The 19128-nt window shown below is 34.1% G+C and overlaps 3 protein-coding genes and 1 long non-coding RNA gene across 5 annotated transcripts; 3 read left to right on the top strand and 1 right to left on the bottom strand.

Moving 5' to 3' along the window:
• The first annotated feature begins 252 nt into the window (after positions 1-252).
• Positions 253-1410, top strand: LOC127144281 (uncharacterized). Its single transcript, XR_007815899.1, has 2 exons — positions 253-464; positions 546-1410. It is a non-coding gene; the product is annotated as an uncharacterized LOC127144281 (long non-coding RNA).
• A 2814-nt stretch (positions 1411-4224) lies between these two features.
• On the top strand, positions 4225-11186 carry LOC103487926 (uncharacterized). Of its 2 annotated transcripts, none has more exons than XM_008446436.3 (8): positions 4225-4598; positions 5155-5404; positions 6324-6447; positions 6684-7027; positions 7136-8825; positions 8949-9190; positions 10673-10759; positions 10834-11186. In XM_008446436.3, exons 1-7 carry the CDS (start codon positions 4543-4545, stop codon positions 10736-10738), a joined length of 2772 nt encoding a protein of 923 aa, XP_008444658.2. In that variant the 5' UTR covers positions 4225-4542; the 3' UTR covers positions 10739-10759; positions 10834-11186. The 2 variants fall into 2 exon arrangements, with proteins under 2 accessions (XP_008444658.2, XP_008444666.2); XM_008446444.3 differs by lacking the exon at positions 4225-4598 and adding an exon at positions 4709-4892.
• A 1769-nt stretch (positions 11187-12955) lies between these two features.
• Positions 12956-14428, top strand: LOC103487950 (transcription termination factor MTEF1, chloroplastic). Its single transcript, XM_008446470.3, has one exon. It carries the CDS (start codon positions 13294-13296, stop codon positions 14206-14208), a length of 915 nt encoding a protein of 304 aa, XP_008444692.1. The 5' UTR covers positions 12956-13293; the 3' UTR covers positions 14209-14428.
• Positions 14429-14815: 387 nt separating this feature from the next.
• On the bottom strand, positions 14816-17945 carry LOC103487941 (uncharacterized). Its single transcript, XM_008446457.3, has 7 exons — positions 17367-17945; positions 16472-16986; positions 16294-16361; positions 16040-16093; positions 15604-15693; positions 15323-15499; positions 14816-15152 (listed from the first exon to the last, which is right to left on the bottom strand). The coding sequence occupies exons 1-7, from the start codon at positions 17834-17836 to the stop codon at positions 15108-15110; spliced, it is 1419 nt and encodes a 472-aa protein (XP_008444679.2). The 5' UTR covers positions 17837-17945; the 3' UTR covers positions 14816-15107.
• Between the last annotated feature and the right edge of the window lie 1183 nt (positions 17946-19128).

Below are 19128 nucleotides of genomic sequence, written 5' to 3'. Positions count from 1 at the left end.
TATTATGTGATGACTTTTGACAAGATATGTTCAATTTTTTAACCGGGTTTTTAGCATATTGAAATATGCAACTGTGCAAGCAGAGTTTTTACTCATGTTGATTATATAATACTGCTGTTGTATATTTCCATGATGTTTTTTACCACAAAACTTGTATGCATAAAAATTGTTTGTAACACATATCCGATCCCTTAGACTCAACTACATACGTAGTGGATAAAGGTCTTCAAGCATAAAATAGATGGGGTTCTACACTTTTTCTTCGGCCATTTCAAATTTCATTAGAACTAAGATATCCTCCTGGGACATGCGTTTTAAGTTTAGGGTTTTTATTATTGATTGAACTTGACAGCCTTTTACTAGCTTTTGAATTGCTCAGTTGAACTTGTATGGTTTCAGAATTTGCGACAAGATATTACACTTCAAAAATTATTGTAGCTGATATAGTGAATGCTGGCGTAATTGTGAGTAATCAAATGGCCATTTGAGCTCTAAGGTAATAGCCTTTTCGTGTGAATGCACTTAAATGGGTTTTGTTTTCGCAGGAAGACTTCGAGAAATTTTGGTCAAAATGTTCATGGGACGATGATTTGAAGTATGCTAAAGCTGTTTGTGATTACGTTTGTTACTATTTTAGCTTATAAATTCATCTAGACTTACAAAGGTTAATTTTTCCAATGAATATTCAAATGAAATAAAGGATTTGTTGGGAAAATTAAACATAATTCAAGATACCCACAGGTAATGTCTTTCTTCTGTAGTTAGTATTGTCTTTCTTTTGTTGGAAAAATTAAACACTATTTTGCTATTTTCATGACTTTTGTCTGTATTCTACACTACTCATGGTCGTTAGTAAGGCCTTTAGTAATTTAACTTGAAGTTTCATGTATAAGCTCAGTGGAAATAGATATGACTAATATTGTATTATACGGCCAATATTTGTTGCAATCCTTTAGGAAACAACATCATTAATAAGCTTTATGATTTATGTATCACTTATCTATTCAAGGTTTATCATCAAACACATTTATCCCTTCCTTGTTCCTTCTTGCTCCAAAATAAAGATTTCTTATGTTACTTGAATATTATTGTTCTTAGGTCAAGGATCAAACATATTTTCTATCACATCTCTCACAGAATCAACTTAAAAGGCTTTTATTCCCTCTTGGTTGTATTCCAAAGGTTTGTTCAAGCTAAATTTATAGTCTTTATTATCATGTATTTTTTTTAGGTATCTCTTATGTTTCAGACTTCAAGGTGTATTCCGAAAAGTTCAAGTTCAACTGTTGTAAATTTGTAAGATTTGGTACTAGCCCTCTAAGCTTGTACAGACATAAACACCTAGTAGCTAACATTGATTTCATTAAGTTTAGAAATTTATGTATTTAATAAAAGTTAAAAATTGTATTATAGATTTTGGCAAGCCAATTAATGTAGATAACATTTTAGAGATTTGTGGATGTTATATGCAGTTTAAACCTATTAAGTTTTCACTATTCTCGTGTGCAAAACTTATATAAGTGCCTCAATTTATTAGTTCATATCATGCTAACTCCTATCCCAACTAGCTACATTTTTTCAACTTATGCTCTATTTTTCCGAAGGAAAAAAGAATACTTGTGTGATTGTTATCTTGTTAATATGTTTTTCTAGGATTGTGACTTTAGCAATATTTTTCTTCTCTCAACTTTATATTCCTTCAACAATCGGTTTTAAACCGACATTAAAGGCCAGATTTCTTGTAGTGTTGATAGATCTATCGGTGTGAGATTTTTTTATTTGACTAATTAATGTTTTAGTTTGTTTTATGAAGAAATTCTTATTTTGGAAATTTGTGAGATTTTGTTGAGTTTTATGTTTTAACAAAGATTTAAAATATTGATGTTGATAAATACATTGAAGTCTTAATTTTATAGAAATTTTGATTCTGATAGATATTTATGGAAAAATTATAAAAACAAAAAATTAAAAAAATAAATTCAAGTCAGTAAATAAATGTATTATTATTTTCAAAAAGTAAATATGTCTATTATTTATATTAGTGTCATTTTTTCTGGAACACGAGACATGCACAATGAAAAACATGATCAATTTTACCCTAAATGCATCTAAACTATTTACAAATTAATATGCATGAATACTATAATTAAATAAAATTAGGGTTAATAGAAAACATACCTTTGAAGTTTTTCGTTCCATGTAATCTCCTTAAGAATTCGAACTAGGGATCACTATTAGTGTTGACCTGCTATTCTAGACTTAAAACTGAGTTATGGGACACGATAAATGAAAGAAATTGAGAGAGATGTGATGGAAAAAGAAGGAAGAATCAACTTTTGGTATATGAGAGAGGTGAAATCTTTTTGTGAAATTAAGTTGAATATCTAACAAGATGTTGGATTTTTCCACCAACTCTAGTCAAAGTCAAATTTTGACTTTTTCAAATTAAAAGACAACATTTTGATTTTTTAACATTTTGTCTGTCTTTACAAATCTTGTCCTCCCGAGTATGAATCCGCATTCATTTTTCTGAAATTCAAATCAGATTTGAATATTGATTTGAATATAAAGTTGGTCAAAATTTGACTTTTAAAAGTTAAAAGTCAACATTTGACTTTTTACAACTTTGATCATTTTCATCAATTCCGAGCTTCTGAATATGAATTCACATTTATATTTTTAATATTTAAATCAAATTTAAACATAAAGCTTAATCTCAAACTCATAATAGACAGCTATATCATATATATTCGCCGATTTCTCTCTCTTAACCTAATTCGACCAATTCGAATTTATTCCAATATACTGTTCTAAGTTAATTCCTATGAGCTAGTAGGGAACTTAATTGACCTATAGGTCATGGGCTCCAATGATTCGAAATTAACTAGTTAAAGAGCGAGTTAATCAATATTTGTTAACTAACGTGTCATTTCACTAAAGTTTCTTAGTTGTACTCCTCTCACTATAGATATATTTTGTGTCCATCTGATATAACTATGATTAGTAAGTTAATCCTTCACAAGTTAGTAAGTTAATCCTTCACAAGTTGTTCTTAACTTCGATTGGGTCAAAAGATCGTCTTACCTCCGATACTACATCTTGCTTCTTAAATCTCGGTGATCCACTATTTAACAATTGGTTTAAGATCCAACCTATAAACCGAATCCTTCTCAGACCAATGAGAGGATGAGGCCCCTTGTTTAAGACTTGTATTAAGTCCTTAAGGAGACAACCTATCTACTAACCCTAAAGCGAGTAGGAACGAATTTCGTCTTGCACCATATTCCTTAATTATCCACTTAGTCTTACCTTTGAAATGGGAGGCTTATTGGGCCAGCGCTATTGAGCTATCCTCACCTATACAATTTTAAGGATAATTCCGTGTGAACATAAGTTCATAGTTAACTATAGATTAAGATTAAGTTACTAAGGTCATAAATAATCAAAATTGTAAATTTTATATAGTCAACGATGTTATAACTTAAGAGTGATTATTTCATGGTTTCAGTCTTATGTAAACTCTTTACATAAAACACCTCACATAAGACACCCTCACTTCCATATCTCTACATGAACGATTCAAGATTACATCGTTTTCTAATTACAAGGCGGACCGGATCCATAGTATTTCCAAAATAAGACACCTAACCTTATTCATGTACTATATACTGTTTAGGCTATATACTTGAACTTGATCTATATTTATGTCTCTACATAAAGTTTAAGTCTACACTAGATAATCTCGAGATCTTAGTTTTTTGGATTCAATATTATGATATTCTATTTTCACTCGTAAATCCCCAATAATCACTTTATTGAATAGAATATAATTTCAAACTAAAAACTACGAGTTTTAGGACATATATTCCAATAATTTTGATGTTTATTTTCTATGATTTTTTAATTTTTCTACGATATTATGAATATATTCATTCACTCCTTCTATCGATATCAAACCCATGAAATTTGAGAATATCGATAGAAATAAAGATATACAAATGTAAAATTGAGAGTGGTTTTAACTCAAAATTTTGGTTTTTATTTTGGGGTGCTAAGGAATTTGATGAAAAATTGGATTAATCAAAATATTTATGAATTTTGTTTGAAGTTTAAGAGTACTTATGAAATTTTTAAATAATTTAGGGGTATTTTTGAAACAAAATTTTAATGATTTATAAAGAAATAGGTAACAGTAAGAGTAGTTTTGAAGCATTTTGGAAAACCACCACCGGCAAAGTGGAGGAGAATCTTTCTTTTAATTTAGACAAGAAATAATTGATTAAGAAATAAGGGGGAGTTTTGTAGTACAATAGAATAGAAGTGATCAAAATTGCATATAATAAAATTCACGCCATAATTTTAATAAAGAGGGAAAAGGGGTTTTAAGTTACGAAAAAAGCACTAAATATGAGTTCAACGCTCACCAATTGATTATAAAAGTAAGATTTAAAGCCAAGTTTCGTTTTTTATTTTTGTTCTTTTTGTTTCTTCACCCGTTTTGTTCCTCAAAATCCCAAACACACACAAAATCAATTCGTAAGAATGAGGGAAGAGGTAATCAGCTCAGCTGGAACTATTGATCCAACTCCGGCAGCCAGGTACTGCTTCCCTTCTTCTTTCTCTTCACTTTCTACTCTTCTCCTTATCATCACTTTTTCTTCTTCGACTCTCTGTTCTTTGGTCAACCTAGGGTTTTAGAAATTTTCTTATTTTTCGCTGATTTGAGCTGTCAAATTCTTCAACTTACATTTGATTCTGCCACGCCAACATGGATTGAAAATTGCTTTTCGGGAACACGGCAATGGAGGGTTAAATTTACGGTTTTTAGGCGGGTTAATTTAGCGAATAGGTTATGCGGTAGAGGATCTACTCTGTTTTGCTCGTAACGTGAGGTGGGTGCGAAAGGCTTATATGGGTTTCTTTTCTTACATGATTAGCAGAAGCTTGGAATTTTTAGGTTGTATATAATATGTATATATTTTTTTTCTTTTGGAGTTGTATTTGATGTTGAATTACAATTCAACAAAATTCAAGGTGTATACTTGAAATTATCTCAATGGATGATGATCGAAGGGTTAGAATTGTAAGATACAGCTTGATAATTTGAATTCACATTGTCTTCTTAAGTTCTTGTTGCTCTATGAATCTTATCAGTTCTGCTGGAGCCTCATCACCTGCTGTTCCAACAAACATTGGAAGTGTTGATGGGTCAATTCGTGGACTTGGTTCGAAAGCTGCTTCTTTATCTTATGTTGGTTCACAACCACCTCAGCCTTCCTTGAGCACTGGTGTTGGTGGTTCTGCTTTTGGCATGTCGAGATACTCTTGTAGACCATGGGAAAGGGGAGATTTGTTAAGGCGTTTGGCTACCTTTAAGCCTGGAAATTGGTTTGGAAAACCTAAGGTCATAATTTTTATGATTATTTATACAAATCCTGCAGTGTATCTGTGAAAATTTGCATGTATTTTAATAACTACTATACGTATTTGGTCTGGTCCCTTTGCACATAACTCAGTTTTATAATTTTGTACTCGTAATTTTAACTTGAGTTCAATATAGAAACTCTGTCCTAGAACTAGCTGGTTAGAGCATCAAACTTTTTGTTACTTCTCGCTTAAACAGGAAACTGTTTGTTCTCTTGGGTTTTGGTACCGTATACGTAAAATCTGTTCTTCAAAGAAAAATAAGTTCTTCATTCATTTTCTCACATAAAACAGACCATTGGCTTTTATTATTTATTTGGTGCATGTCTGTGTCTCTCATTAAATTAGTTACCTTTTGACACACCCTGTTCATCCACATCTAGATTTTTGTTTGTTGTGTTGTCTAAATAGAGGAGACTAAGGTACTTCCAGTTTTCTGTAATTTGGCAGGAATATTGAGCAGATTTTAGTATTTCTTTGTTGCCTGATTCTTGGAAGTATTGATAATTAATATAATTATTTTCATGCATTAGTCCTATCCTGGTCACTTCTTTCACTTGTTACTTTATACATAGGCGATCTCTTAATCTTGTACTCAATTTAAGTTAAGAAAACATCTATGACTATAGTTGGTTTATAGGTGGAAGTGGAACTAATGTAAAGCAATGTACGTTGTCAATTTTGTAAGAAACAAGAATAGTTTTTATAAATTGATTGAAACTTTGGAAATCATAAGGCTTTCACATCTCAATTCTTTTTTCGTACAACTCTATTTTTATCTCTTAACTACTCAAAGTAATAATGAAAAATATTGTAGTGGTAAATGAATTTTGAAACTTAGGAATATTTTTTTTGAATTTTGAAACTTAGGAATATTATTCTTTCTTGATATTTTGCAGGTAGTCAATTCACTTGCATGTGCACAGAGAGGTTGGATGAATGTTGATGTTGATAAAATTGAATGTGAATCTTGTGGTGCCAGTTTGAGCTTTGAATTACTACAGTCATGGACTTCTGCAGAAGGTTAGATTCATTAATGGAGAGCCATTTTCGAAATATATAGGGTTATCATATCTATAAGGTGCCCACCCACTGACACACACACAAACACAAAAGAAAAAAGTATTTCAAATGCCTGGAAGAACCTGTAGACATATACTGAGGTTAATTGATAGTTGATAGTTCACTAATTAACTTGTGAATTCTGACTGCTGATAATAATGACCCATGGTTCTTCTCCTTTTTGGGTGTTAATGAAGTTCAACTTGCTGAGTTTACAAAGCAGCTGGATTCTGGGCACAAAGTTTCTTGTCCTTGGAGAGGAAATAGCTGCCCTGAAAGTTTGGTGCAGTTCCCTCCGACACCTCAGTCTGCTTTGGTTGGAGGATTTAAGGATAGATGTGATGGGCTACTGCAGTTTCAATCTTTGCCTTCTATTGCTGCTTCTGCAATTGAACAAATGCGTATTTTTCGGGGTGCACAGCTTGATCGTCTTTTGGCACAATCCCCAAATTTCACCATGGGCGAAATAGATGTAAAACCAGAGGGTACACGTGAGCTTCTTGACAGCTCTCAAGATGGAGCATTCTATTTGTATTCTCAAGTAGGCTTTTTTATTTATAATTGATTTTTGGTCAATATCTAAATCCTATTTATTTTTCAGCTGATAAATTATCATATGTAATTATGTTTGTTTTTTATCATTTTCCAGGCACAGAAAATTATTAGCCTTTGTGGATGGGAACCGAGGTGGCATTTAGATGTTCAAGACTGTGAAGAGCATTCTGCACAATCAGCTCGAAATGGATGTTCTTTTGCTCCAACAGAGGCTCAGTTGCATCTTTCGCATGATGCTGCTCGAAGCAAGAAAGCACTCTCTACTTCCATAAAAAAGGACACTGGAAAGGGTAAATTGGTGGTTAAGGACTCTAGAAATGAATTTAGATCGCCTATACTAGATTGTAGTATATGTGGGGCTACAGTTAGGATATTGGACTTCCTAACAATTTCTCGACCCGCCCATTTTGCGCCTAATAACATTGACATTCCTTCCACAAGTAAGAAAATGGGACTGACACGTGGAGTAAGTGCAGCAAGTGGAATTAATGGATGGGTGACTGCTGATGATGCCGATAAAGAACGTATTGAAGACCGCGATGAAGTAGCAACAACGAATGAGGCAACCTTACTGCCAAACACGGATGTTGATTTGAATCTGACAATGGCAGGGGGCTTAAATGTTTCTCAATCCGAGAAGAATACAACCACGGAACATATTCCCAATGGAGATCTGGGAAGGGATCTAATGATTGGGCAACCTTCAGGCAGTGAGGTTGGTGATCGTGCTGCTTCATATGAATCAAGAGGTCCTAGCTCCCGCAAACGCAGTTTGGATAAAGATGGGAGTTCAAATGACAGGGCACTAGTGAGGATGCATCAAGCCGATAGTGTTGAAGGAACTGTTATAGACGACGAAGTAACAGATGATAGACAATATTCAGCTGGACCTTCAAAACGTACTCGTGATTCCGAATTTTTTGATACCTTCTGTTCATATCAAAGAGATTCAGCAGGTGCTGGTCCAAGTCATTCCATGGGTTTTGACCTGTCCATGGATGGGGAAAAATGTAATTCATTTCAGCAAGGAGGTGATCAATATACTGGAATTCAATCAGCTAGGGATTCAACCCGTGCGTCATCTGTTATTGCGATGGACACAGTGTGCCATAGTGCTGATGAGGACTCTATGGAAAGCGTTGAAAATTATCCTGGTGATGTTGACGATGTTCATTTTCCATCTTCCAGTACACATGGGAATTTAGACAATAATGAAACGTCAGAATTGATTTATAGCAATCAAGCTCAGCAGAGCATTTTTCTTCGACCGGCTTCTGAGGTTCCCGGTGAAATGGGTGTCAGTAGTACAAATGATGGTGAAGAAATATTCAATGCTGATACTGTTACTACTCAGGCAAGGGATGTGTTCAGTTTTGGAATAAGTGGTGGAAGCATCGGGATGTGTGCTAGTCATGAGGCTGAAATTCATGGGGCCGATGCATCGGTTCATAGGACAGATAGTGTTGTTGGTGATGTTGAACCCAGAATAGAGGATGCAGAGAATCAGGGACAAACTGGTGAATCTGCCCCTGATCCTGGACTAATGGACGAGATTGTTCCTGAGGACATCATCAGGGAAGATCCTCATGGTGATAGCCAAGAGATGTTTTCTCGGCCGATAGAAAGAGCTGATAGTGGATCAAAAATTGATGGTTCTGCTAAAGATGATTCTGTTGAAAGCGGTGGAAAGACAAGTCAAAGTTGCAAGACAGTCCTAGTGAATAGTCACAATGCTGATGCACGACCTACTCATGGACAAAATAAGATTGAGGATCCAAATTTGGGTATATTTTTAGAATTCAGCATAATAGGATCTGGTCTCTTAAAATCTGGCTTAGCAATTTGACTTTATGTAACGTGTTATTCCAGTTTTCTTTTCTTAGTCATGTGGAAACTGTCTTTTTCAGTGCCGCAAAAAGGGGAAAGCAATTATGAAATAGAGTTTGATCCGATAGTACATCACAATCAATTTTGCCCATGGGTAAATGGAAATGTTGCTGCTGCTGGCAGTACAAGCAGTAGCTCCAATGCAGATGCAGTTGCTCTTAGTGGCTGGCAGCTGACGTTAGATGCACTTGATGCCTTGCAATCCCTTGGGCGTACGGGAGTTCAGACATTGCAGTCTGAGTCAGCAGCATCTCTTTACAAGGTTGGTTTCCTTTTAATATATATTTTAGTATTTATATTAAATTAATCATATGAAAATGATGGAATATCTTGTTTCTCTTTTTGCATTCAATCTCTATACGAATTCTGGGTTCTCTGTGAGCAAATCAATCTTTTTGCTTGTATGACGATAGCATTGTAAAAATGCGTCAACAGTTATGGAAAAAAATTTATGGCTGGAGGGCACTTTTTTGTTTTATTCCTGTCTAAAAATGAGGTTTCTTCACCTTACACAGGCGAGCTGGTGTTAGAACTTGGAACAATAAAAGTTGGCTCTTTTGACTAATATGCAGTTCACAGACATGAACAGTTTATAAGAGCCTGATTGATTGAATTGAGCGAGTGACTGGGTCCATTGTTCACAGTTCAGCAGTTGGCCTTGGCTCACTTTTTGTGTATCGGGTCAACAAAGTTTATGTGGGGAGATCTCATGTATAAGAAGTCATATCATAGGATAAATATTCACAGGTCCGTATGAGAACTTAAACACAAAAGCTTTAATATCCACGAGGAGATTAAAATACAGCTCCGTCTTTATTCTTCCTTCCCGTGATGGTCCTCTCTTTCCAAAAAAGGAATTATAAGCTCTATGAGGCCACGTCTTCCTGAATTGCTACTTCTTTGCTGGAACTGGAAGCTTTTAGAATATTTTTATCTTCACTTTTAGCAAGTACATAGCTCTTCCTGTGAACATATACGATGGGACAACTTTTTAAGAGACAAAATGAAGGGAAATTAGAATCTTTAACAACGGGAAGACACCGTATCACTTTGCCCCTTTTAACTCTCTTTCTTCTTATACATGAAGTGCTATTGCATGTATGTGTGTGTGTGTATATATATAGATATATATAATGGCTCTATCTTTTGTGCATTTATATTTTTCAACAACTATGGTTTCTGATTCACAGTTGGCCAATTGGAAGTGTGTTCTCTAATTTTCTCTGGCTTGGAGCTCATGAAATTATTTCTTTATCGTAAAACGTATAGCAATTCTCTGAAGAACTTCTTAGTAATATAATTTGAGATATTATAAGGTATATTAATAATTAGTTAGAGGTGGTTATGGAGGTTGTTTATTAATAGAGGGAGTTAGCTATTTGTTGAGTGAATAGCGCTTGGGAGAGATGCTAAGAGGGCTGGTTCAAATATATTTTAGTTTCCTATATTTTCGGTGTTGGAATACCTTTGTGAGCTCTAAAGAAGTCAGTATTGGAGAGATAAGCAGCAGGTAATGGTCAGAGGAGACATTTACTATCCACCGAATGGAAAAAACAAAGTTGTATAGTTGAGGAATTTTTTGTGAATGGTGTTGCTCAAGGATTAGATTGTATTCTATTATTGTTTTACTTCGTATTTCTTAGAATCTTGCAGGATATCTTATTTGGTTTGAAAATAAAACCATATTTGAATGTTAAATCACTGAATACATTATCCTGTACATCATTTGAATGTGGTCTTGCAGGATGATCATCATGGTAAAAAACTGCTGCGACAGCACTCAGCAAGCAGAAGCCAGGGAAACCTTTAGACATGAGCAACCAATTTGAAAGTACTCACAAACCCAAATTTGTCATCTCTTAACTTGATGAATTATCTGCTGAGTATCATGTTTTTTCTTGTCAGCAATCTGCTAGTTTGCTGCTGATGGAAGGGCCACGAAATACAGTGTCTTGAGCGAGAAGCGAAACCAGGCAATGTGAGGATGATTCTGAGTTTAGTCTCCATTTCTTTTTTCCAATTCTAAGTAATAATTTTTCTCAGCACCTGGTTGGTGCAAGTACTAGAACCACTACTCAAAAGATGGTTATGCTTGTGTTCCATTTGGAGAATACTAGAGTTAACTCTTCATCTCTGTTGCTACAAAATTATTGGTTTTGCAGTTTTTTTTTCAGTATTAGCAACTCTCTGTTATGTCTGACCGTTGTAATTGTGAACACTTTTCCCCGTCTTTCATGAAGGTCATTATCCCGAGTCAATCATGGATTTCTTTTCCAGATATTTTAGGTTTTTTTTTTTTACTAGAAATGTTGTAGTCGACAGATATAATATTGGAAGAAGAATATAGTAGTTTATTAAGATCATTAATCCATTGGTTGTTGCCATTATCTCACTACTTTGGTGAATCTCAATGGTAATTACAAGGTCTGTAAATGACATTAAAATTATGTTTTAAGTGTTCTTCAACATTTTGTGTGAAACTTATGGGGTTGGACATTGCTTTTATGGGCTTATTGGATACAGTTTCTCTTTGTTTTGTTCTATTTTATATTTTACCGTAGCGTTGAAGTCCAGGTAAATGCAAATTAACTTTTTATTTTTACTCTTCATTTTGTCATATCTCATGTGTATTTAAATATTAGTTTAATTTATAACTCTAAAATTTTCAATATTTTAAAATTCGCAAAATGCATATTTATGTATTATTTCGATTTTGAATTTTTGTTAATAGCACATATGAAACCCAATATAAATTTTCCATATATAATTTTGTTCACTTAGAGTGCCTCAGGCCTACTAAGTGAAATTAATAGCCTAAATGAATTTAATAAGCTTTTATTAGAGTAAGTTCGTGTTAATAAGTTTTTTAGAGGTAGTAAGTTTGTGTTAGGAGTGAAGAGTTGTAAATGAAATCTAGATTAAGAGGGTAAAATAAAATACTTAGATTAATATATAAATTATAAATAGCAAATCTCTTGATCTATTGTTTGTTACAATAATAGCATTTAGAGATTACAAATTAAATAAATAACAAATTATGAAATCATTTACGAATTAAATAAATAACAAATTATAAAATTATTTAATGATGTATCAAATAATGAAGGATACGTATTACTAGATATCTTAGTTCTTTTCTAAGATGGAAAGAATTTTTCGATAAAGGTTAAAACTTGAAAACTATGTTAGGATAGAGTTATTCAATAATTGGGTAAACTTCAATAAGAAGCTAGAAGGGGATGAACGCAAACTCTACACTCCAAATACAAACTAACTCTATTTAGTGGTTCAAACATGAAGTTTTTGTATGGATGGTCCTCCAATGCGCTTCAGATTTGTGGTCCCTTTATGAATTTATGGATTATAACTTTTTTCTTTTGTTATGAGCCCCATTCAGGACTCAAATTTGCATCGGAATCACGATTGGACCTCCAACCTGAAGTGAACGATATATCTTTAAGTCTGATGTAAACATTAAAACTACAGGACGATTGGAATCTAACACGAAGTTCCAAAAACAATTTTTTTGGTAGTGTTATTCCCTTTTGCTCAATCGTTTTGACTAACCCCTAACTCCATTCATTAACACAAACTCGATAATAAATGTCATTTAGATCAACTTGGGTTTAATGTATATCGTGACACGATGAACATTACAACCTGATGTTTGCTTAATCGTGGCCGGATTAAATCCAAATTGAAATATGCATTAAACCTTAAAAAAACGTGTAAACGACATTCATGTTGCACTTGAGTTAATAAATTAGGTCAAAAATTAGTCAAAATGATCAGGTGGGAAGGGTCATCAACGTCGTGAAATGGTTTTTGGAACTTCATATCAGGTTCCAATCATCCTTGCGGTTTAACATCTACATCGAATTAGAGATACGTCATCCTTATTGAGTTGCAAGTCAAATCACTAATATAATGTAAATTTTTTGAATAGAGTCCACGATATAAGCAAAATGCTATAATTCATAAGTTAATTGGAGGTCATGATATTAAGGCGCGTGCACAAAAATATCGTCCAAACATTCCCTCTTACATAAAAATTTAAGCCAAATGCATTTAAGAAAGAAAAGAAAAGAAGAAAGAAAAGAACCAAAGACGTAAAATAAAATAAAATATTGAGATAAGAATGCCCTGACCCGATGGGTATACCGACTACTGTAAGGATAAAAGACAGATAAAAAGTGATGAAATCCACCAACAAAGTTTGAGGCTTTTCTCATCTCACCCAAACAAAACAATCTTTGAAATCCAATCTTAGCCAATCATCTTCCACCAAAATTCCCCGTAAACTTAAAATCCCATTAGATCTATGTTTCTTCTTCACAAACAACACTTCATCTCTCTCCTTCCACCATGTCTTCTTCATCTGCAACTGCTTTCCATTCTTCTTTCTGTTTCTCTTCTCATAATAAACTTTCTTCTTCTCCCTCAAATTCCCATCAACCAAACACTTCCTTATCACCCAAACCCAAAACCCTTCTCCATAAACATCCTCTCTACACGCCACTTCATTCCACTCTCTCTTCTCAAACCAAAGAGAAAATTCTCTGTCTTGAAATCATGGGTGTTGATTCTGGCAAAGCTCTTTCTCAAAACCCTTCTCTTCATTGTGTTACTCTTGAATCCATTCACTCTGTCATCTCCTTCCTCCAATCCAAAGGCATTCACCAAAAAGACTTTGCCAAAATCTTTGGAATGTGTCCTAAAATTCTCACTTCAGATGTTAAAACTGACTTAATACCAGTTTTCAACTTCCTCTCTGAAGATCTCAAAATCCCAGATCAGAACTTTAGAAAAGCTATCAATAAGTGCCCAAGATTGCTTGCTTCAAGTGCTGAAGATCAGTTGAAACCTGCTTTGTTTTATCTTCAAAGACTTGGGTTGAAGGATTTGGAGGCCTTGGCTTATCATGATTCTGTTTTGCTGGTTTCAAGTGTGGAGAAGACCTTGATTCCTAAACTTAAGTATTTGGAGAGTTTGGGATTCACAAGGAGTGAAACTGTTGGGATGGTATTAAGGTGTCCAGCTCTGCTTACTTTCAGTATTGAAAACAATTTCAAGCCAAAGTTTGAGTATTTCTCTGTGGAGATGCATAGAAAACTTGAGGAGCTTAAGGATTTTCCTCAGTATTTTGCCTTTAGCTTGGAGAAGAGGATAAAGCCAAGGCATGTGGAGACAGTGGAGAGTGGAAAAAAAGTGCCTTTGTCACTTATGCTTAAGACCACAGATGTTGAGTTTAGAGAGTTGTTAGCAGAAGGGGGCGGTTGAATGAATCTCTCTCTCTCTCTCTCTCTTCTTTGGAGCTTTGAAAAGGGAGGCTGGATTCTTCTGCTCTTTCCCCTTCATTTTTTACTATGTAAAATGTAAATTCCATGACTTTAGAAGCTACAGATACAATCAGTTCATCATTCTCTGATCTGGATTTCATACTTCTAATCCTTTATACTTATCACGTTTGGATATTAAATAAAGCTATGAACTTCTTCAACTTGCTGAACAGATGTTGAAAATCGACCACTTTTGATGCAATTTATATAAACTTTTCAGATAGCTGCTTTCCTTTTCTTTCCAACTTACATTCGCTGTATAAACAACACAAGTGTTGCTCAATTTGATCAACTTTCTTCAAGTTCATGATTATCATCTTTCATGTTTATTAGAAGAATAATAAACTCACTATGGTTTCTCAATGGCCAAATTTTGCGTGAATCTCTGTTTTTACCCCCTTCAGTTCAGGCGAAAAATCTGTAGTTTATGAGATGGCAACAAAAGAAGCATCGCGATTGGCTCAATGACGTTAACTCTGTAAAGAACTTGAAATAGTTTTCCATAACATGGAAAGAACTTGAGTCTGTCTGTCTGAAGACTCTGAACATGTATAAATATGTATATAAATCTATCCAAATGTATTTGTACATATGCAAAGTGCAAGTGCTGCACGGCGAAATACAAATCTACATGCACTATATAAGTAGACATATCTTACATACAGGCCGTAGTTGACCTGATTCGTGTTTTATACACAACTTTCTTAAAATGTAATCAGGTCTACTTTCAAATTCTTAATACAAAAATGGGTATCAGCTTGTGAATGTTCCAGACTTGCTTGATACTTTCTTGAGCTTCACACTCAAAATGACTTCCCAACAGAACCCAAATGAGAGACTTTAGTTGATGAAGGCATCTTGGGATATATATACAGACCACGCTTCCTGTAAAACACGGTAAGACATAAAAATCAAAATCTTGCAAATAAACATACTATTCAACATTGTTCTCACAAATTCAGTCTTATTAGTTACACTGTTGATCTAGTGTTTGACTTTCAAGTTCTTGATTCAATCAGATGGTCATTAAATATTGTGTATAAGCGAAGAGTTACCTGAAGGATGGTAAAAGCTTTATCCGCAACATATTTCTGCAGCATTGTTGCTCCTCTTTGCTGCAGCTTATCTGGGTGGAGACATAATCTTGCTTTTTGATATGCCTTCTTCACTTGTGTGCCTCCAATCAGGTTTGTCAACGATATTGGAGACCACCCACTACTTGACCACAATATCTGTAATAATCCCAGATGAAATGGTTGGGGAACATTAGATTGGAGTTTCATAGCATGAAAAGGAGGGGGATGTCCATGATGTTATCTGGCATGAAGGAACTTACATAATGAAGTGTAGAAAGTAGCAAGCGGATGTTGGTCTCCTTGCCAGCTGACCATAACTTTATTTTTTCATCTAATCCTTCCAATTCTCTCTGTTATTTGAGATAAGGGGAAAAAACCAGAGATCAAAAACTCGTTCCTTAGCCAGAAAGAATATGAAAAGTATGCCTAAGTAACACGGTATTAAGTCTAAAATTAATTTAACTCATTTAGTCTCTGCTCCTCTAAGTGACAGTTCTTTGTAAGAAGAGTATGATAAGATGATTAAATAACGACTTTGTATGATTTTGTGTTAATTAATTAGCTTGATTTCTCTTTTTCCTAAATTTGGAACTACCAGTAGGAGCCAGTCCATGAAAATATCTTATACTTCAAAACTCGAGTGAAAATGAAAGAGTGCCGAGCTTAAAAATATAAAGCCCTGTGATAATTACTTACATCGTTGTTCAACTGCGGCTTTTCTTCTTCAACTTTTACTTCTCTCTGTTGCGTCTGAGGCAGAAACAAGAGCACCCAGTTAAGCAAAGCAATTCAGCTTTATTACACAATTGCAAGAGAAATTCAGTCAATTAGATGCATAGATTCTTCCAAGTTCTAAGCATTATCCAGAATGTTTCCTGACCAATATTTAGATGAATGGCATAAAGAGTTTTCCTATTTAAGATTTTATGTGAAAAATGGAAAATCGTTACCTCTGCGGTCTGCGACAATCCATTTCCATTCGACTGCTGATCTGAACATTCAAAGGCAACAGGTCTTCCTTCAAAACAAAAAAGAAGAATACTTTTAGAATTTTCACTATGGAGGTTATACATTCATATGAAACAGATCCGGCCAGCATGAAATACACGTGGAGTTAATGAAGTTTACCTTCTTCTTCACCAGATTGCTCGCTTTCTTGTTGTCTAACACTCAAATCTGTCTCAGATGCACTTTGATACTTCGATTTAGCCCAAGCAATTGCTTCATCAATAGAAACCTCTTCTCTATATTCTTCTCTATTGATGGAAGTTATCTCAATGACATAAGAGCTCATACCATCTTCATCGTCAACGTCATCTTCCGGTAAAACATTACAGTAAGTTCCACCATAATAAACTGGATCCTCACAGAGTGAAGATTCAGGAGATGATGGGGAGTTTATTTCTAAATAATCATCCACGCAGATCTTGATGCTTCTGAATGAATTTGGTTCCAGAATAACGGTTTCTGGCGACGATACAGGCTCTCCAAATCCATGGTCTGAGCTTTTGTATCTATCATCATATTCATCTTCTACATAACGGTTATGGAAATGAGGGGAGAGATCAGGTGCAAACTGTGGCATTTCCTGTTCCTTGAACATAGTTCTGTACGAATTCCATTGAGTTGGGACATTGCTTGGCCTATATCAATTCAAGAGATAGATATTAAATACTTTCAACCAAACTAAATAAGGAAATGCATATTTAAATCACATTAAAGTGTTTAGACAATGCTGGTCAAATCAAGTTTCAAAAGAGTATCAATTTAGAGACAGATTTATAATCAAACATTCATGCTTAAGCAAAGTCATCAATAAAACAAAATTGGTTGTTAGTATCAATAAACACATTACTATGAATCAGACTGATTAAGACTATCATTTCTCTTAAATACCCTCATGAAACAGCCAAACAATATCAAACATATGAAAAATGACCTAAGCCATAGAGGGCATACATGTCCAATAGAATAATCCAAAATAAGGGTTTGGCCCCCTCACTTTCTGCAGTACACTACCAACCTGTGATTTGAAGACGACGAAGGGAATGCCACGTCATCTCCGATGACCGGCGGAAGAGGGGTGAAATCAGAAGACGAGTTCGATCTAGTGAATTCTTTAGAGCTCGGCTCCGACCTATCTCTCGACCGTCGACCATCTTCCGATCCAAAAACATCGCGGTAGAATCTATCCTCCTTAACAGGGATTCTAAAGGCAGGCAAGCTCCGGCCAGCCTTCTGCGGTCGGGAAACTAAGTCGGAGGAGCGGAATACTTCTTGGTAGAAGGAAGTAGTGGAGTCTACACCTTCAAACCTTTCGGAAAATTGTCTGAAGAGAATGGTCTGTGGAGGACCGCCAAAGACGTCGGAGAAGTCGTCGGCGAGGAAAGTTCGGGAGTGGGAGTTAGAAGTGGGTTTGGGGAGGGATTGGTGTTCGGATCTCCGGGAACGGAAACGGGGAATCCCAAAACGGAGACGCCAAGTGTGGTCCATTTTGCGGTGGGATTAAGAAGATGGAAAATTGAAAAAGAAAGAAGGAATTATTTTATGATGAAAGAGTGAGAGAGTGAGAAAACACCATGAAAACAAATGGAAGCTCTGCCATTCATATATTTATACAACAAAAAAGTTGGGATTATCAGTGGAAAAAGCTGTTAACTACTTTTTACTGTTCAATAATAATAATGAAAATTTTATTATTTGTTTATTTATATTTTATAAAAATTTCCAACAAGTATTCATGTGGAGCAGAAAGTTAAAAGAAAGATGTGCCCTTTTTCTTCTTTAATAAAATATGAGGATTTTTCTTTTCTTTTCTTTTCTTTTCTTTTCTTTTTTAATTTTTATTTTCTGATCTTAAAAAATAATTTAAAATTTTAAAAATGATGTTTGTAATATACTCTGTTTTCAATTTTTGAGACAAAAGATTCAAAGTCTAATAAATAGGTTTAGATTTCTTACTCAAACTATGCGGCACAAAACTACCTTTTTTTTTCTTTTTTTAAATATAGCAAAATTAATAAATAAAATAAGAAATTTTTTTACAAACAAAACAAAATATCAAACTATTTACGATCCCTGTAATAAACTCGTAAAATTAGATATTTTTTAAATATTTCAGTTTACCTTTCGTTTTCTTCGCCTTCTCGCTACAATTTCTTTAATCTTCCTTTTTTCTTTTCCAATTCTTTTTTTCTGCTGCAATTTCTTTTTTTATACTTCGTTTAATCTTTTCATCGTCTTTCTTCTTTTCCTTTTTTTCTCTGCTATTTCTTTTTTCTTCGTTCTTTTTTATGTCGTTTAAATTTGGATAACCAAATCTAAACCATCATATACAAAAAATAACAGAATCTAAGAGATCGTGTATAAAAAAATCTTGAAAAAAATAATTTAGATTGAAGTAGCTAAATGTAAAAGATCGTGTAAAAAAAAGTAAACGATCAGCTAAAAAAACAGATTATGTAGATAAATCTAAACGATCGTGTACCAAAATAATTAAAAAAAAATCGTTTATTCAAATCTAAACGATTGTGTACTAAAGAATCTTGAAAAAATAAATGATCACGATTGTGTAAAAAAATAATTTAAATGATCCGGTAAAAAAAAGTAAACGATCGTATACAAAATTTATTTTTAAAAAATCGTTTAGATTGATCCTGTAAAAAAACAATTTGCCTACCCAAATCTAGATGATCAAATCTAAATGATCATGTAACCAATTTTAAATGTAACCAATAACCAAATTAAATGATAGAATTAAAAAAATAATTGTCAAATTAAATGAC

The sequence above is a fragment of the Cucumis melo genome, chromosome 12, assembly GCF_025177605.1.
Source record: "Cucumis melo cultivar AY chromosome 12, USDA_Cmelo_AY_1.0, whole genome shotgun sequence".
NCBI classification, from domain to species: domain Eukaryota; kingdom Viridiplantae; phylum Streptophyta; class Magnoliopsida; order Cucurbitales; family Cucurbitaceae; genus Cucumis; species Cucumis melo.
Note: the sequence above shows the minus strand (reverse complement) of the source record. Positions and strands in the feature narration are given on the sequence as shown.

Coding starts and splice junctions, on each gene's coding strand:
- LOC103487926 (XM_008446436.3), top strand. CDS start 4,543: ATGAGGGAAGAGGTAATCAGCTCAGCTGGAACTATTGATCCAACTCCG. Junction 4,599..5,154: donor GATCCAACTCCGGCAGCCAG/GTACTGCTTCCC, acceptor GAATCTTATCAG/TTCTGCTGGAGCCTCATCAC. Junction 7,028..7,135: donor CATTCTATTTGTATTCTCAA/GTAGGCTTTTTT, acceptor ATCATTTTCCAG/GCACAGAAAATTATTAGCCT.
- LOC103487941 (XM_008446457.3), bottom strand. CDS start 17,836: ATGGACCACACTTGGCGTCTCCGTTTTGGGATTCCCCGTTTCCGTTCC. Junction 16,987..17,366: donor TCGTCGTCTTCAAATCACAG/GTTGGTAGTGTA, acceptor GAATTGATATAG/GCCAAGCAATGTCCCAACTC. Junction 15,153..15,322: donor AAGCTTTTACCATCCTTCAG/GTAACTCTTCGC, acceptor CGTGTTTTACAG/GAAGCGTGGTCTGTATATAT.
- LOC103487950 (XM_008446470.3), top strand. CDS start 13,294: ATGTCTTCTTCATCTGCAACTGCTTTCCATTCTTCTTTCTGTTTCTCT.